Below are 16,291 nucleotides of genomic sequence, written 5' to 3'. Positions count from 1 at the left end.
ACCTTTCTACAAGATACTTCTAATATGATGTTTTAAGACATTTTGTGATTGGTAATCATGTATCACTGCAGTATGTTGTTTTAAATGAGGTTGTGCCTGAATGTTTTTCTGTACCTGAAGAAGGTCATGGGATCTAAACATGGTTAATAAAGTATATAATAAGTGCAACTGATAAAGTGCAGAATTTTTAGGTGTTTTGTATTTGGTTTCCTACGCGCATATCAATTACACACAGTTGTGTTCTTTCAGTATATTTATTTTCCATTTCCTCACAGATGTTTTATGCACTATTTGGGTTTATGTGTATGCACCTCTCCTCTAGATGGCAGCAGCGAGGTCCCGATGCCGCTCAGCTTCTAAACATCCACAGAGGCACATCAACGTTTCCGTCAAAGGCAAAATGGTGGGCTTGTTGTCATCATTAGCGTCCTGCAAAAATCTAAAAATCAGTCTGTACATATTCTCCTAGAGGGGTGGCACACTACATCACCATGTTTAAGAAAGCCAAGAGGTGCAATTTCAGACGAAGGAATGACTCTGAAGATGAGGAGAAAGAAGAGGGCCAGCCGTGCGGCGGGCCCGGGGCTGAAGACTCGGCGAACCCGAGCGAGTCCACCAGCAGCACCGGCCCTACTCCTGCGGCAAACACGATGAACAATCACTGTGCTCTCAGTTTCAACAAAGAGAAGAAGAGAAAGATTGAGAACCGAGAAGAACCAAAAGCGAGTCTGCTGAGCTTCCGCGATGATGAAGGTGCGTATAAACTGCCATTGAAGAAACATGAAAACATAACGTTTCACAGATTATCTGTGTTCGAGTTTTGCAGTGTAGTTAACTGTCTAACTGCAGTCTATTAAAATTCTATAACCGTTCGTCTCATAGTCATAGCCACTAACCGAGAAAAAACACGAGCTATTTAATGTTAGCATATATTAGTTAGTATATTAGGATCCTCTGTATGTGTGAATATAACAAATGATTGTTCATGTTCATGATTAAGTAAGAATCGGGATTTCAATGTTACGGAAATATGGAATAATACGGAGGTAATAAAAAGGTCATGTTATTTAACTGATCAAAATGTATGAGGACCCTGAAAAGATCATTGCAATGCAATGTAACTCCCAGTGAATAGCGCTAATTTCACTTTATACCTGTCACTGTTAGATGAGACTGAAATGTTCCGTGTGAAGAAACCCAACCACAGCAAGAAGATTGTCAAGCAGCTGAAGAAAGAATACAAGGAGGATTTGGAAAAGACCAGCACTTCCGTACAGGATCAAACCGCACGAATTGGTACAAGACTCCTTTTTTTTTCAAGATATTGGTCATGTTTTTTTTATTTTGAAGAAAACATCAAATGAAGTATATTTTTATACAAACAAAAATGCATACACGCACCCTCATCAGAAAGAAGCATTAATGATTTTTTTTTTTAGAGAATTGCTTTATAGCTAAAAAAAGGTGTTACAAACTTGTAAATAAAATAATTATTGAGATTATTACAAAAGATTAAATTTTACAAGAAAATGCTATTTTGGTTTTTCTACTTTAAGGGACAGTTCACCAAAAAATTAAAATTGTCATCATTTACTCACCCTCATGTCGTTCCAAACCTGTATGAGTTGCTTTCATATGTTGAACATAAAAAATATATATTTTTAAGATTGCTGGTAATCAAACCGTTGGTGGTTGCCATTGACTTCCATAGTATTTTTTTTCTTACTATGGGAGTCGGTGGCAACCAGTAACTTCTTTTGTTTAAAAGTAATCCGAAATCAGTTTTTGAGCAAGTACATAACCAGGCAATGTTCAAAACTATTGCCTTGCTTAAGCCCGATTCACAACGGTAAGTTTTTAGTACCGTATTTTCCGGACTATAAGTCACACAATTTTTTTCATAGTTTGGCTGGTTCTGCGACATATAGTCAGGTGCGACTTATTTATCAAAATTAATTTGACGAACCGAGAGAAATGAACCAATAGAAAACATTACCGTCTACAGCAGCGAGAGGGCGCTCTATGTTGCTCAGTGCTCCTGTAGTCTACACTGAAGACACATAGCGCCCTCTTGCAGCTGTAAACGGCAATGTTTTCTATTGGTTCTAAATAAATGCGACTTATAGTCCAATGTGACTTATATGTTTTTTTCCTCATCGTGATGTGTTTTTGGACTGATACGACTTATACTCAGGTGCGACTTATAGTCCGAAAAATACGTTAATGTATTCTAATTTGAGTGATACTGGTAGGCATTCACTGGAAATTCAATTATGCCACCACATCATTACGTCACATCTGTAAACAAAGAAGTTGTACTTAATAGTTCAAATGACAATATCAGGTAAAAATTCATATTTGGTTCAAACTTCCAAGAGGTAGAATCTGTTATTCCAGTATCTAAAGTACAGTAACGACACGCATCAAAACATTAGATTCATATGTGCTGCAGTCATGCCGATGCACAACCCACACAAGAAAGATCATTTAGCAAATAACTGCAGTTGCAGGTTTCAAACAACTTTTTTATTTACAACACTGGTAACACACAATTATGCTTATCAACCACACGGGGGGAACCATGAAGAAAACTTTACATAGAGTTGCTTTAAAACTTTTGTTCAATTCAATGCGCTACTGGCTGTTTCTTTGTATGTGTTTGCACAACAATTTTTTTCTTTCTACACCAACTTTTTACAGTGTGTGACTCCATTTGTTCTAGGGTTATTTTTCTTCCATTGTAGTTAAACGCACTAAAAGTATTCAAACCCTCAGAAATCTTTACCATGGCACCATCTAGCTAGTTCAAGATCAAAGATCAAAGTAAGTTTGTATTATCACTCACCAGTCTATTCGTTCCAGGTGGACCTGTTCAGAATCTGTCAATTAAAGAGGAGCCCTTGGAGGGGAGCAGAGCCAGCAGTGAACAGGGAGAAGAAGAAATGGAGGTGGACAGCACTGAGGAACAGGAGGGGGATGGAGAGCAAAGGCCTGCGGGTGGAGCGTTTAGCCAAACTCTGTCGGCTCTCAGCTCGCTCAGACCAGGTGAGAGCTCCCATCAATCTAGACACAGGACCAGCGTCAGCATGATTAGGCTGTTTTAACTCTTCGAGAACACTCATACAGGGCTGGAACCCACTTATGGTTATTGTGGTTAAACATTGAATGTTGCTAAACACTGCACTGTTGTTAAAATCCCCAAATGGCAAATGCTTCTAGTCCATTTAGGCTCTTTCCGGTTGAACTAATTCTTTTGAAATTAAGTCATTGTGTTTACACCAACAATAACTGTGATGCGTTTCAACAGGCGAGATCCCCGATGCCGCCTTCATTCATGCTGCTCGTAAACGTAGGCAGATGGCTCGAGAGCTCGGGGGTGAAGCTCCGCTGGTCGAGAATGAGGCTACAAACAAGCGCCTCACTCATGAAGATGAGAACGGCGGCAGTGACGACGAAGACGAGAAGAGAATCGTCTTCAGTGGAGTCAACATGAAGAGTCAGAGGCAGAAAATAGCAGAGGAGATCGGTCAGTGAATGAAGCTCAGAGCTAGTCGTCTGAAACGCCTGTTTATGTCGAATTTTAGGAATCCCCGTTCACCAGATCTCCAGATGGACTGTCCTTGTAATAAATGTCATGTCACAAAAAAGACTGAATTACTATGAATAGGACTTTTGTGGGAAATCACATACTGGAAAAGATGTGCAGTGAATCAAGGTCTTACCTTAGTGTTTGTTTTGAATGTGTGTGTGTGTGTGTGTTGGGGTTCAGGTATTGAATGCAGTGATGATGAAGCTCTAGATAATGGGCAGGATGAGGAAGTGAGTCGCTGGGAGCAGGAGCAGATCAGGAAGGGCATTAGCATTCCACAGGTGAGTGGGCACAGTAACTACTGTTCCCATTGATTCCCTTCTTAAAAATGTTGTCAGTGCTTATTGCAATAGAACACCTAAAATTTGATTTGACATTTCTTTCTTTTAAAATAAAGAAATAACTATGGATATCATAGGTAAAAATTAATAGCCTGAATGCACTGTAAGTCACTTTGGATAAAAGCATCTGCTAAATGCATTAATTTAATGTAAATTTGATCATTCAAGTAAAGAAGATCAGAATTTGTTTTTGTCAGCAGTCTCAATAGTAACTCTATAGTCATAGTCATTTTTTTTCTTTTTTCCTTTTTCTCTAAACAGTGCATACATATTTGGGGTCAGTAAGATGAACCCTTATTAGGGTTTTAACTCTGTGTTTTGATTATATAAATGCAGTCTTCAAAAAAAATCTTAAAACAACTGACCCCAAGCTTTTAAACGGCAGTGTAATTAACACACAGAGTGTGTGTATATGTTGACTCTCTGATCCTTTTAATGGCATATACTTTCTTTAATATTTTAGGTCCAAACCACCCAATCTGAGGACCCAACGATGTATTACCAAGGCAGTTATGATGCACAGCCATATGGAGCATCCTACGCCATGCCCTTTAGCTACGCTGTCACAGTTGGAGCAGACAACAGCAAGCCTCTGAAAGCAGAGCCCTCAGTTCCCAGTTATCCCATTCCCTCTTGTGACCTGACCCCTATAACCACAGATCTGGTAAAGAAACGTCTCAAAGACAGGTACGGTCTGAACTGCCTGCTCATCGCTGGCCATTGTATCTCCTCAAACTGCAAGTTCAGATCTGCCTAGTTGGATTTTCCTAGGATTTTGAATGTACAAACACTAGTTTGTGTTTTCCAGATAAATTTGATGCGTCCCATAAATGTTCACGATTCTCAAATTGCACTTTGGACTTCCTGGGTAGTGCCAGGGCACATTGATCCTGGTTAATTCTGGCTGTTGTGTGCAATATTTCATCTCCATGTTAGGCTGAAGTGTAATATTTCATCCTAAAGGTGGTGTAATTTGCAGATACTAAAATCTGCAATTGTTTTACAGACTTCATTGCATATTTTAGCCAAAACCGTCTTCATCAGGACATGTGCGGCCCTAGTGACGTCCCCATATATCACTAATAATAAATCTCTCTTTGACTCCCCTTGTGTGCCAGGCTGAGCTTCATGCGCCATGGGCACGAGTCCAATGCCCGGCGCTTTGAGCAGATCCAGGAGGAGCTGGAGGCCTCGAAAAAGACCATCCAGCTCCTGGAGGGCTCCTCACAAGACTCCTCAGACAAATATAGATTCTTGCAAGAAATGCGAGGGTATGTTGGAGACTTGCTTGAGTGTTTCAGTGAAAAGGTAAGAATGAATGCATTTGTTCTTAAAGTTGCTGCCGTTTGTTCACTGACTTGCATTTTTTTTTTTTTTTATCTTGGTACTATATTTCTTTGTGACTAATTTTGAAGTTTATTGAATGTTGCCTGTGTCAGACTCAGCATTGTGTAGTTAATTAGACCTTAACATTTTTTTAAACTAAAATGACCTTACTTCATATACTCATAGTTCATGTTTAAGATGATCATTTACAAAACTATGAATTTTCAGCAGTCCGCCAGGTCATATTTTTATCAGCTCATGGTTTATGGTGTAATCTTCCATCTTTTTCCCACAGCGAGATGCATCAAGAGATGGTTTCTCAGTGTTTCCCCTCATTTTTTTCAGTTATAAAGAGGCACTATATACACAATTTCTGGTGTCTTTGATGGGGCATGGAGAACAGATCATCAAAAGTGTTATTAGTTGGGAAATTGTCACTTTATTTAGAAAATCATAGGTCATTCTGACACAAAAGTGTGAGACTTCCAATTGGTTAGATGCTAGGTTGCTAACTAGATAGTTGAGAGTGTCGTTGGACCATTTTTTAAAATACTGAAAGGGCTATACTGCTCTTACTGTAAAGCTTACCGCCTTTAAAGTCAATAACTATGCAGTTTTTTTTTCATTAAAGGGAAAGTTCCCCCAAAAATGAAAATTTCATTAATTACTCACCCTCATGGAACAGAAGAGAAGAAATTATTGAAAGAAGGTGTCATTTTAAGGGGGGGGGGGGGGGGTGTTGTGTACAAAAAGTGTTCTCGTACCCTTATAAGAGTACAGTTGAAGCACTGATGTCACATGGACTATTTTAACAATGTCCTTACTAACTTTCTGGGTCTTGAACGTGTCAGTTGCATTGCTGTCTATTTAGGGTCAGAAAGTGCTTGGGTTTTAGCAATATCTTAATATCTAATTTGAAGATGTACAAAGGTCTTTTTCAGGTTTGGAACGACGTGAAGGCGAGTAATTAATGATCATTTTCCTTTTAGTGTTAACCTTTTAAGCTATCAATTAAATCCAGGATGTTAGCTTAATGATTGCATTAAAACAATCTTTTTGTCAAAAATAACCAGCAATGGCTAACTGGAAGTCTTTCACAGAAGTTTCAAACTACTCAGCCAATTTTTTGGGCTCATAATAAGATACATAACATGAAGAACTAACACAGGGGGAAGGCGATTTTGATTCCGATCTAATGGGCTTTATGTCCAGAGCTCATCAATTATGGCTTAATTTGTTTTGGTTTTGCTGCCTACTCTCGTCCATGCCACAGCAGAACACACCGAACCCCTCGTCTCGGTCTCCAGCCCCTTGTCTTTGGTTCAGCTGTCACAAAAACATCATATCTTTCAGGTGCCTGTTATTCTGGAGCTAGAGGTCGCCATGCACCAGTTACTCCGGCAGCGGGCGTCCCGTCTCGTCCAGAGAAGACAGGATGATATTAAAGATGAATCGTCGGAGTTTTCCAGCCTTTCAAGTCAGTCCATCTTGAAGGTTTTTATTTTTTATTTGAATGGCCTTATTGTTTTTTTTCCTTCACGTTTTTGTTATACAGTTGTGACTAAATGCACATCAGAATAATACACAAAGAGATTGTCCTGTGTGTGTGTGCGCGCGCGTGTGTGTGTGATTGAGACACGTGAAAGTGTATGTGGCTTTCGGATGGTGAAAGCTCACGGCCTCTTATTGGTCAGTGTGTACACTGAAACATTGCTAAGATGCTGAGCAGGTGAGTGTTTCGGAGGAGAGTTTTCATCTCTCACTCCAGTAAAATTGAGCAGGTAGTTCAAAATTCTTGTTGGAAATTAATTCTGATGATATCATAAAAATGGGGGGAAAACCATAACTGGTTAAAGTTCAACCAACTTTTGATACTCTTGTGTTATTCCAAACTTGTATGATTTTCTTTATTCTGTTGAACACAAAAGACAATGTTTTGAATAATGTTGGTAAGCAAACAGTTGCTGCTAGCTATTGACTTCCATAATTTTCTTTTCCACAATATGAAAGTCAATGGCTACCAGACTGGTTACCAACATTCTTCAAAATATTGTCTTTTGTGTTCAACAGAAAGTCATACAGTTTCTGATCTTGAGGTAAATGAAAATTTCATGTTTTTGTGAAATATCACTGTGCATGGAGTTCAAATTGTAATGCTCGAACATCTGCGATATTAATGAGTAGGTAATAATGAATATTTAATCTGTCATTATAGGCTGGGAAGCTCCGCTTTACTGTGAGTTAATATTGGTTTTTCTGTTTCAGGTAAGGCTGTTATGGCCCCTAACTTGGATTCATTCGGTAGAGATCGCACAGCCTATCAGGAGCTGGCCAAGCAGAGGAGGATAGCTGAAAGAGAAGCCAGACGGTATACTTTCACATACATACGACTTTGGTTTAAATACATTTGGTATAAATTAGTCATCTCTGCCATTGTAATGCATATTAGTTTTAAACTAACTTGTAATGGTCAAATATGTTTGGCAAACAACAGAAAGGTGGTACACTTTCAGCTTTTTCTTAATGTATATCAATACAGTACATTAGCTGAATAATTACTACTTTTGATATACAGTAATGCATATACGTGACACATGACTATTTACGGTTAGCAAGTTAAAGGGATAGTTCCCTCAAAAATGAAAATTCAGTCATTAATTACTCACCCTTATGTTGTTCCAAACCCATAAGACCTTCATTCATCTTCACAAGACAAATTAAGATATTTTTGATGAAATCCAAGAGCTTTTTGACCTTCCTTAGCAACACAACTATCACGTTCAAGGTCCAGAAAAACTGTCATGGTATGAAGCTACAAGAATACCTTTTTGTGTGTAAAAAATGTCTTCCCTTCTCATTCTCCGCTGCCATTCACGACATGCGTGCATGCGTGTGGTGCTGCTGATGCAGGAGCTGGTGTTCTGACGTAGAACCCAGATGCGCTGCAACTTGTTTACAAGCAGAGGATGCACACGCATGCATTGTGGTACTCTCGTGAACACGCATCGAAGAAAAGTATTCAGGTAGCTTCATAACATTAAGGTCGAACCACTGATGTCACATGGATTATTTTAATGATGTCATTACTACTTTTCTGGGCCTTGAACGTGTCGGTTACGTTACGGTCTATGAAGGGTCAGAAAGCTCTTGGATTTCATCAGCAATATGTTCATTTGTGTTCTGAAGATGAACAAAGGTCTTACAGGTTTGGAAAGACATGAGGGCGAGTAATTAAAGATAGAATTTTTATATTTGGATGAACTATCCCTTTAAATTAACTCCAAATTAGATTTTTTCAGAAAACCAGTATCCAGATCTGCTCTACTTGAGTTTCTGTGCTGTATTTCAGTTATAATGTATTTATTTAGTTTGAACACTTCCTAACAGAACTCGTCGCAGACAAGCTCGAGAGCAGAACGGCAAGAGAGCCGAGCATAAGGAGGGGCAGTCCAGTGATGATGAAGAGACGTCCACTGACATCACCAGCTTCAACTCTGAGAGAGGTGACCAACTCAAATATGGGAACGACTTTTGCTGGTTAATGTTTACTCTACTCTCAATGAACAATTCATCTTTTTGATTTCCAGATCGCATTTTAATAGAGTCAAAGAAGGTTTTTGAGGATGTCGTGGAGGATTTCCACTCACTGGACAACATAAAGTCTCACTTTGAGACCTGGAGAAAGCTGTATTTCACTTGCTATAGAGACGCCTACATCGGACTGTGTCTTCCCAAACTCTTCAACCCCCTTATCCGACTACAGCTCATCTCATGGTCTCCACTGGAGGTACAGAGAACACTGTTTTTCCACTTTCTTACTGATCTGATTTGCATCACCTGAACGTTTTTGTTTTAAAGTGCCAAAATTATGCCATGCAGGTGGAGTGTCCTAATTTTGAGTACATGCTGTGGTTCGAGTCTTTGCTCTTCTATGGCTGTGAGGAGCAGAGCGCCCTAAAGAAAGAGAAAGACATCGATAACAACCTGCTTCCTGCTATTGTGGAAAGAGTCCTGCTTCCTAAACTAGCAGGTTTGTCTATGGCTCAGTTATTTCTTTTCAACTCAGAACGTGTCAAACTCAAATCACACCCTTAAAACATGATTTCTGCCCTTCCTGTTGCCCCCTCAGTGCTGATGGATCAGGTGTGGGATCCGCTCTCCAGCAGTCAGACATACAGACTGGTGACTTTCATGCAGAGGCTGATTAAAGACTATCCCACTGTGCTGCACGGCGAAAACCGCAACACACAAGTCAGTGAACAGATGAGACTGGAACGCATTAAAGCCACAGACTCTTTACCTTTTTGTCTGATCTCTATCTAGCCTGATCAATCCAAATGTGTGTTATTTTTGATACTGAAAAATTCTAAGGCCTCGAGTGCCTGTTGTGTAAACTGTTCTACATGATTGAAAGTTCATATATTTAATCATGTAACAAGACTTTGTCTAAGACTAGAATTTGTCTGTTTTCAGGAGCTTCTGAGGACCATAGTCATGAGAATTCGACGGACTCTTGATGATGACATTTTCCTGCCACTGTTTCCAAAAAAGTGAGGTTAAAAGCTGAATCACTCCTGTTGTGTATATATGCAGTTCTTTTTACACATCCTCTAGTTTCAGATCGTGACTGAATATGTTTTGTAAACCGGTGTGTGATCTTCAATTTTTGTTTTCTTTCCTGACAGTGTAATGGAGAACAAGAACTCTGGTCCTTACCTCTTTTCCCAGAGACAGTTTTGGTCTTGTGTGAAGGTATGGCTGGTCATTCTTATATATACTTTCTGCTCTCGTTTGAATCGGTTATTCTGATTTTAACATGAAATAATTTCAAATTTCTTGTGTTCAGTTACTTGGGAATATCTTAATTTGGGATGGGATCCTGTCCCCGTCAGTGCTGAAGGAGCTCGCTGTGGACAGCACACTAAACCGCTACATTCTCTCAGCCCTGCAGACCACAGACGTCAGCGAGGAACATGTGGAGAAATGCCGCAGGGTATGACTTGTCTCCACATTTTTATGTAACAAGTCAGTTGTGTAGTTGGGAATTAATATTCATGTGAACACGGTGTTTGCATACCAAGTCCTCCTTTAACTCAAAGCACTCCGTGGCTCTCACTGCTGCCCTCAGGTGGTGGAGTGTTTTCCTGTGCAGTGGTTCAGCAGTCTGAAAGGACAGCAGACTCTTCCTCAGCTGGAGAACTTCTGCAGATATTTGAAACACCTGGCCAGCAGTCTTTACCGTGGCTGTGTGTCTGGATCAGACGTTGAGAAGAGAAACGTGAGGTAAAGCTCGAAATATCGTCCTTTGAGAGATTCGTTTCGTTTGTGTTTTCACCTCATCTATTGTACTGATTTATTATAGGCTATTTGATATATAAATAAATGTCTAAGACTTAGATATGCACTCTCTCTTTCTACATCATGAAAATCTGCAAAAACAATCAAAATATGTAAAGTAGTAATTGTAATGGCCGAATGACACTGTCATTTAAGCTGAACATTTCACATGGAGATATAGTTTTTGGAATAGTTTTTATTTTTTTAAATCCATTTAGCTGTGCATTTGTTGAATGAGCACTGTGCAATGTCCGAACTGATTGCACCATATTTTCACTGTTTTATTATTATTATTATTTTTATGTAAAATAATTTTCTAACTGTTTTTAAATGTTTTAATCATTTTAAAAGTTTTAAAATTGCTTGTTTTATTTTTGTTATTATCTATCTTCATGATTATTTTACTTTCTTTTTTGTAAAGCACTTTGAATTACCATTGTGTACGAAATGTGCTATATAAATAAACTTGCCTTGCCTAGTCTTCGTCAACGATATTGCATGTTGATTGATATAGTCAGTTATCGTTTATTGATCTGATTGTCATTTCATCATTGTCATGGGAAGAAAGCTCATCAATGGACATTTTCGTCATACTTTAACTAAATTAACTGTATGCTCAAAATCTATTAAAACCATTATATTGGGAAATACATATTTTAATTTAAAAGATGAAGATACTTTTTGAATATATATTTTAAATGTAATTTATTCCTGTGATTGCAAAGCTGAGCTTTCAACGTCATTTAACTTCAGTGTCACATGTTCCTTTAGAAATCATTCAAATATTTTAATTTGCTGCTCAAGAGACATTGAACTGACATTAATTTTTTTCATTGTAAAATTTAAATTTAGCATTCAGGTACATATGTACCTTATATTACTGGCTGTCCAATGTAAACATCACCCCTTTGTTTTATATTAATGCCGTTCTTGTTTCTCTCTATAGGGAACACATAAAGGAGGTGGTTAGGCTTCTGGGACGGCTCAATGCTTTAGACCACGTGATTGCAGTTGCATCAGAACACGGCATTAAAGATATAAAGACTCTTCTGGTGAACAAGTGAAAGGCGTTTTTGGATAAACTTCCCCATGTAAATACTGTGAATATTGAACATTTATTTGTGCAGCTGAAGGGTTTTCTTTGGGGACACGACACGTTGGTGGAATCTAGTGATGTCTCTCCTTCAGTACAGTTGAAATCCAGTGAAAGTGGGTTTTGAAGTGCACTCTGGGGTGTTAAAATTTTTGTAATCCCTTTCCTGAGGTAACTTCTTTTTACTTCATTTTTTTTAAATGGATGGATTCTCTTAAAGCATCTTTTAAACTGTCCATCACTCTGCAGTATCATTACATAGGAGAATAGATCTCTTTCCCTTCCACAAAGACTGCACTAAAGCTGATCTCTGAGAGCAGGTTACATACTGCATATTGTAATTGGTCAAAGAATATTTCTGTACAGCAGCCATGGGTTGAATGATCTAGCATCTGTGCCCATCATAAAAGCAGAGTTTGAATCGCTCATGTGCCAACCTCATCCCTAATCAAACGAACATGACATGCGGGCAAACAAAACCACATGCTACAGTAACGAATGTACTTCTTTTTTGTTGTTGCTTTCCTGAAACTAGAAATGTTTTATTTGCATAAATAAAGTGTTGTTAATATTCAGGATGAATTCCTTCCTTGACATACAGCTGGTTTTAAAAGAATATTGGAAATTTGGGATTTAAAATATAGGCTAGATTCTTCTTTAGTTAAACAAAATAAACTGTAGTAATTGTGACTTTACACTTCACAGCTCTTATTATAAATTATCACAATTGCAATTTGATTTCTTTAAAGGTATAGTTCTCATAATTGCAACTTTGTATCATGTAGTGAGATTTATTGTCATTACAACTTGTAATTATGACTCAATGTCTCTTTGATTTATACGTTTTTTTTTTTCACAAATGCATACTTTTTTTACTGTTATAGTTGAAACATGCTTCCATTTTAATAACTAGTCAGTCCATATTATGGTAAAGATTTAAGGATACCATTGTTTTTTACATGCAGTTAAGAGTTTGCATATAAAACACCTCACAATTATGTCAACCGTTTCCTCAGGTGGCTATTTAGCTGTACTTTAGCCTGAGGTACAAAGTGATATATACTCAGATTTTATAGAAACATTTATTCAAACCCAAGCCAGAGAGCACAGCAGTATTTTTTTTTTATTTTTATAATGAATATACAATTGTTTTCTCCCCTTGAGGTTTTTCATTAGTTTTAGGGCCAGTCACTGAAGGTATGGAGGCTCTTATCGTTTCTGGCTGGGAGTCTGTGGCAGCCTATAAAACCTTTGGAGGGAAATGTGGCACATTGAAGGAACACTCCCCTTTTTTTTTTTTTTTTTTTTTTTTGAAAACTCCCCTAGAGTTAAACAGTTGATTTTTACCGTTTTCAAATCCATTCATCCGTTCTCCGGGTCTGGCGGTAGAACTTTTAGCTTAGCTTAGCATAGATCATTGAATCTTATTAGACCGTTAGCATCTCACTCAAAAATGACCACAGAGTTTCTATATTTATCCTATTTAAAACTCGACTCTTCTGTAGTTACATCGTGTACTAAGTCCAACGGAAAATGAAAAGTTGAGTTTTTCTAGGCCGATATGGCTAGGAAATACTCTCATTCTGGTGTAATAATTAAGGAACTTTGCTGCCTGAAAATAGTCCTCAGCAACTGTGCTATTGTTGCAACTACAAAAACTAGCTGGGGACTATTTTCAGGCACTACATAATATCACTGCACCTGCTGCAGCACCCAGGTTCCTTGATTATTACCCCGGAATTAGAGTATTGTTTCCTAACCGTATCAGCATAGAAAATAGCAACTTTTCATTTTCCGTTGGTGTTAATATACGATCAAATTTTAAGTCAAGTTTTAAAGAGAAAAAAATTAATTCTTTGGTCATTTTTGAACGAGATGCTAACAGTCTAATCAGATTCAATGATCTATGCTAAGCTAAAAGTGCTACCACCAGACCCGGAGATCGGCTGAATGGATTAGAAAACAGTAAAACTCAACTGTTTAACTCTAGGGGAGTTGGAGGATTAGCCTATTTTCAAAAAAGTGGAGTGTTCCTTTTAAGAAGTTAGTCTAAACTTGTCTGGTCTCGTCTTGATTTCAAACCCATTAGTGCCGCCCTTCCATTTTTTTTTCTTTTGATATCTTGTTTCATTTTAAATCACTTGCATATGGCTGCCAATTTCTGCCACACAAGATAAAAGTCTTTATGATAAATTAAAATTGAGATACTAAAGGTGCAGTTGCATAAATGCGGTTTACACATATTAAATGATGAAAAATATGAAAGCACTTTTTGGAATTATGACTTATATTTTTGTCTTGTCATACTGACTTCTCAAAATTGTGATGTTTTATCACATAATTATTGCTTTTTGTCAGACACTATATCTCATGTTTTAGATTTCACTTAAGATTATTTTCACTTAAGAAAATACATGCATATCTTTATTGTGCAGGAGTAGATTTTCTGAAATCTGTAATTTTGATGAAATTCAACTTTTTCGAAAGTGTTTTATGTTATCTTTATCTAATTGAGACTATATTTATCAGTTTCTACACCCAGGTGGTATTTGCTTTTAATATATTTCTGGGTCATTCCTAGCATCCAGTGCCATTTGAGTCCCCATGATATAATGTGGTGTATTTTCTGTAAAAATGGGCTAAAATATGTTTCTAAATGCTTACCTTACAAAGTTACTACTGCTTTACCATAGAACACATATGTACCCAAAATTAATTAATAAAAAAAATAATTGCTCCTGTTTTAGTGCAAGAAGGCTAAACTGTCATGTCCCCAAGTAAACTCCAGCCACAAATATAATAAAAATCAAACAAATTCCAAAAATTGTAATATAGTTGAATATTCTTATTTATAATATTCCACAACAAAATATTTATTTGTATTATTTATACACTTTTAATGCTTAAGGTCTTTAAAATGTGTCCCTGTATTGAATGTCCCCCCGTTACTCTGATGAAAAGTCCATCTGAACATGGTCCTGAAATGTTTCTTTAATAACATGAACTCTAAGGAAGTACTTTTTGGTGGCAAACTATCTTCAAAAAGTAGAATAACACTCTTTAATTCACCCTTTTCAGTATTTTGGAATGATTCACCGATGTGGCAAAACATAACATGTCCACTCTGTTATGATTATTTCTAACTGAAACTGATTATTTTTTTGTAATTTTAAAAATATGGTTATTAAACAGGCTAAAAAAAAATTCCTCCGTGATCACTAGCTTGTGGTTCATCAAATAAGCAAAAGCTGACTTCAGCATAAAATCTCCCTCCTGTTACTTTTTTGCACTGTAACAGGGTGGACATATTGTAACATTTGATATAAAAATTACATAACTGTTTAATGCATGTATTGGAATTAATTTATGCATTTAAAAGAAAGAGTTGCTTAAAAAGTATGCATGTATTTGTTAGGAAATGGCGTTGTTGTCTGCTGCAGAAAAGCGTTGACGCTACAGTACATGGCTCGTTGTGATGCAGATATAACTCAATAACAAGAAGGAGAGGTGGAAAAAGGATGTAAAGAAAGCTAAACTAAGCTTTGTTGATTAACTAGAAACCATAATCAATTATCTTGATTTTGCCACTACAATGTGTGTTTGTCTTTGTGGTGTATGTTCATTTCTGCATACTGTGTGTGTGTGTGTACTAGTATTCCCTGCGTTTTGAGGTCCAAATGTCCTTACAGGAACAGTAAACTTTGATATTGTGGGGACATTTATTTGGTTCCCATGAGAAAAAATAATTATTATGATAATCTATACAGAATTAAGTGTTTTGAAAACCTAAAATATTAGTTTTGTGTTTATAAAATCTAAAATAACTATTTTTTTGTGAGGAGTAGATTTAGGCTTAAGGTAAAGGGATAGAAAATACAGTTTGTCCAGTAAACCATTTTGCCTATGGCATGATGAACCCATAAAGATAAGAATACTATGTTGATTTGGTGTGATGTCCACCCTGTTACCTCTGTGTCTATATATATATATATATATATATATATATATATATATATAGTACCACAAACGATTTGCATTATCTTTCTGGTTGGAATGAAATGTTAAAATTAAAACTATTTAAAATGGTGCCAAAATTTTATTTAAATGTCTTTTTATTCTAAAAGAAATGTGCTGATATAACACTGTTTATTAAAATACAACAACCTTTTTCATTATAGTTACTGATTATGAACACTTGAAATTTGCAGGGTAAATAGAGGGACATTTTAGCTCTTAGGAAATATTACCATAAGTGCATTCAAAACACTTGGTAATTGAGATGAGATTAACAGGGTGGACATTTAGCCTTTGCACGTGTGAAAAATTTCGTTAAAATATTAATAAAATTAAAAGTCCTGAGCTGGACCATTATATGATTCTTATAGTTTAACATGTCGTTCTTCAGATAAAATGGTTTACAACTGAAACAATTTTTGATAGAAAGTTGCCAAGCTGAAAAGGCACCGAATAGAGGGAGTGACCCTTCTCTGGATTGAATAATTTTTGGATCAAGGTTTTATTTCAGGCTACAACTTCCTCTTCCTTCCGTAAATTATTAGATTGATTGTATTTGGTCGGCAAACTTTCTTTTTATTGCTTTGAAGA

The 16,291-nt window shown here is 37.0% G+C and overlaps 1 protein-coding gene across 1 annotated transcript; it reads left to right on the top strand.

Moving 5' to 3' along the window:
• Nucleotides 1-372: 372 nt before the first annotated feature.
• Nucleotides 373-12,261, top strand: LOC113109869 (PAX3- and PAX7-binding protein 1-like). The gene is made up of 18 exons (XM_026273677.1): nt 373-753; nt 1,168-1,296; nt 2,863-3,045; nt 3,308-3,526; nt 3,770-3,870; nt 4,394-4,617; nt 5,049-5,238; nt 6,610-6,733; nt 7,522-7,624; nt 8,644-8,759; nt 8,844-9,043; nt 9,136-9,286; nt 9,386-9,507; nt 9,730-9,806; nt 9,942-10,008; nt 10,103-10,249; nt 10,385-10,539; nt 11,540-12,261. The coding sequence occupies exons 1-18, from the start codon at nt 492-494 to the stop codon at nt 11,655-11,657; spliced, it is 2,688 nt and encodes an 895-aa protein (XP_026129462.1). The 5' UTR covers nt 373-491; the 3' UTR covers nt 11,658-12,261.
• The last annotated feature ends 4,030 nt before the right edge of the window (nt 12,262-16,291 follow it).

Source organism: Carassius auratus, chromosome 10, assembly GCF_003368295.1.
Source record: "Carassius auratus strain Wakin chromosome 10, ASM336829v1, whole genome shotgun sequence".
NCBI lineage: Eukaryota > Metazoa > Chordata > Actinopteri > Cypriniformes > Cyprinidae > Carassius > Carassius auratus.
This window is presented reverse-complemented; position numbering and strand designations above follow the sequence as displayed.

Coding starts and splice junctions, on each gene's coding strand:
- LOC113109869 (XM_026273677.1), top strand. CDS start 492: ATGTTTAAGAAAGCCAAGAGGTGCAATTTCAGACGAAGGAATGACTCT. Junction 3,046..3,307: donor TCTCAGCTCGCTCAGACCAG/GTGAGAGCTCCC, acceptor GCGTTTCAACAG/GCGAGATCCCCGATGCCGCC. Junction 6,734..7,521: donor GGAGTTTTCCAGCCTTTCAA/GTCAGTCCATCT, acceptor TTTCTGTTTCAG/GTAAGGCTGTTATGGCCCCT.